At 57.5% G+C, this 2096-nt stretch overlaps 1 protein-coding gene across 1 annotated transcript; it reads left to right on the top strand.

The window, feature by feature from the left end:
* The first annotated feature begins 594 nt into the window (after positions 1 to 594).
* LOC137757316 (sharpin-like) lies at positions 595 to 1633 on the top strand. Its single transcript, XM_068534034.1, is given in 2 exon segments — positions 595 to 1473; positions 1475 to 1633. Coding segments are annotated over 2 exon segments (1023 nt in total). The 3' UTR covers positions 1619 to 1633.
* The last annotated feature ends 463 nt before the right edge of the window (positions 1634 to 2096 follow it).

Below are 2096 nucleotides of genomic sequence, written 5' to 3'. Positions count from 1 at the left end.
CTGTGCCCTATTAACTCCCATACTTCTATGTGACCTCCTCTCTGTTCGAATGGCTCCTTTCCACAAGCCTCTGCATTTGCTCAAAGCCGTTGCATCTTTAAAAATGAAAGAGAAAGCATGTTATGCACAGAGGAACAAAGGTGTTGTTACTTGAGGTGTATTATCCATGAGAAGGTGACAAATTCCATTTGTGATCCAGGAAACAAAAGTGAGGTTGGCAAGCAGGGTAAGGACAGCCAACAGGATCCACTTAAAGAAGCTGCAAGGGCCAGAGTGCTCATTCAGAAGGCAAACTCTGATGGGAAACTAGATACCAGGCACCTGGACCATCAGTGGGACCGCACGACAAAGCCTGTCCAGCCCGGTTTGCTTTATTTGTCAGCACATACATAGAGATTTTTGGTCTTAAGGTCACGGCTCTTTTAACAATCCCTCTAACTCTACATCCCCACATCCAGAAAAGTCCCCTTGAATCTAAAAGCCCAAATAAAGAAAAAAGCAGCACTATTCACACGCCAAAATGGTGACACAGAGCGGCTGGAGGCCACGGAAGCGGGCTCGTGGGGCCGGGCCGGGGCCGGGGCCGGACCGGAGATGGCGCCGCCGGCGGGCGGCGCAGCTGCGGCCTCGGACCCCGGCTGGGCCGCGGGGCTCCTGGCCGTGCACGCCGCGGTGAGGCCGCTGGGCGCGGGGTCGGACGCCCAGGCGCAGCTGCGGAGGCTGCAGCTGAGCGCGGACGCCGAGCGACCAGGGCGCTTCCGGCTGGAGCTGCTTGGCGCGGGGCCCGGGGCGGTCAGTTTGGAGCGGCCCTGGGAGTCAGTCTCCTACACCGTCCGAGGCCCCATCCAGCATGAGCTGCAGCCTCCACCAGGAGGGCCTGGGACTCTCGGCCTGCACTTCGCCAACCCTCAGGAAGCTCAGCGGCGGGCAGCCCTGGTCCGAGGTGCCACCGTGGAAGGACAGAATGAGGAGCTAGCAGGGCGCCTGACCCGGGCCAGAGAGGGTGGGGATGAGACGCGGGCAGCCCAAGCGGCAGCCATCCTGGCCCAGCATCATGTGGCCCTCAGCATCCAGCTGCAGGAGGCCTGCTTCCCTCCCGGCCCCATCAGGCTACACGGCACAGCTGAAGACGCTGCATCCTCTGCCCATGTCTCGCCGCCGGTCCACCCCCACTGCACCACTGGGGCCCTCCAGGAGCAGATATTCTCGAGGTTCGGCTTCCCACCGGCTGTGCAGCGCTGGGTCATCGGGAGGTGCCTGTGTGTCCCTGAATACAGCCTTGCTTTCTGTGGGGGCCAGCGGGACCGGGACTCAGCCCCCCGAGAAGCCGCAGGACACAATCCTCAGCGCCCCCAGAAGATGGATGGGGAACTAGGCTGCCCCAAGCCCCTCAGCCAGCTGGCTCCAGCCTCCCCAACGCCCTTCAGCCCGGCTGGCCCTGCCCTTCCTGCACCTTCATCAGTGCCCCAAAGCTGACCCGACTGTGAGATGTGCAGCACCCAGAGGCCTTGGGCTTGGGACCCCCGTCCCACAGCCTCCACCCAGCAGCTACCAAAGGCCACAAGGAGAGACGATGGCCCTTCCCTTCCAGGCCCAAGGTCCCTGGACCCCGTCCTGAACCTCTCAGGGAACCTCTGCTGACCACTCACGGGAGACAAAGCCGGAGTTGCAGGGGAGGGGCCGTGAGCTGGAGTCATTAAATACACTTCTGAGCCAAAAAAAAAAAAAAAAAAAAAAATGGTGACACAAACAAATTCACATTCTCATCAGGAGTGGTCCATTCTGCAGGATCAAGAATTTCACAGGCCATTGCTTCGGCTGGACCACACAGAACCTCCCCTCCAGATATACGAAGTGCATCAGTGGGTTTTCAAATTAACACTTATTGAAATTTGAAACCTCTTCTTTTTCTTAATTTTTCCTGGTACTATCTATTGACCTTCACAGCTGGTAGTCTGGGTAATACACATGTGATTGCAAAGGCAAGAAAATAAGAGAATAGAGCCATGGAAAGATATTGAGACAGACAGAGAGAGAAGGGGGTGGGGAGAAGGAGAAGATACAGAAAAGATTAGGATTAGCTATAGGAAATCACC

The sequence above is a fragment of the Eschrichtius robustus genome, chromosome X (genome assembly GCF_028021215.1).
Source record: "Eschrichtius robustus isolate mEscRob2 chromosome X, mEscRob2.pri, whole genome shotgun sequence".
Taxonomy (NCBI): Eukaryota; Metazoa; Chordata; class Mammalia; order Artiodactyla; family Eschrichtiidae; genus Eschrichtius; species Eschrichtius robustus.
Note: the sequence above shows the minus strand (reverse complement) of the source record. Positions and strands in the feature narration are given on the sequence as shown.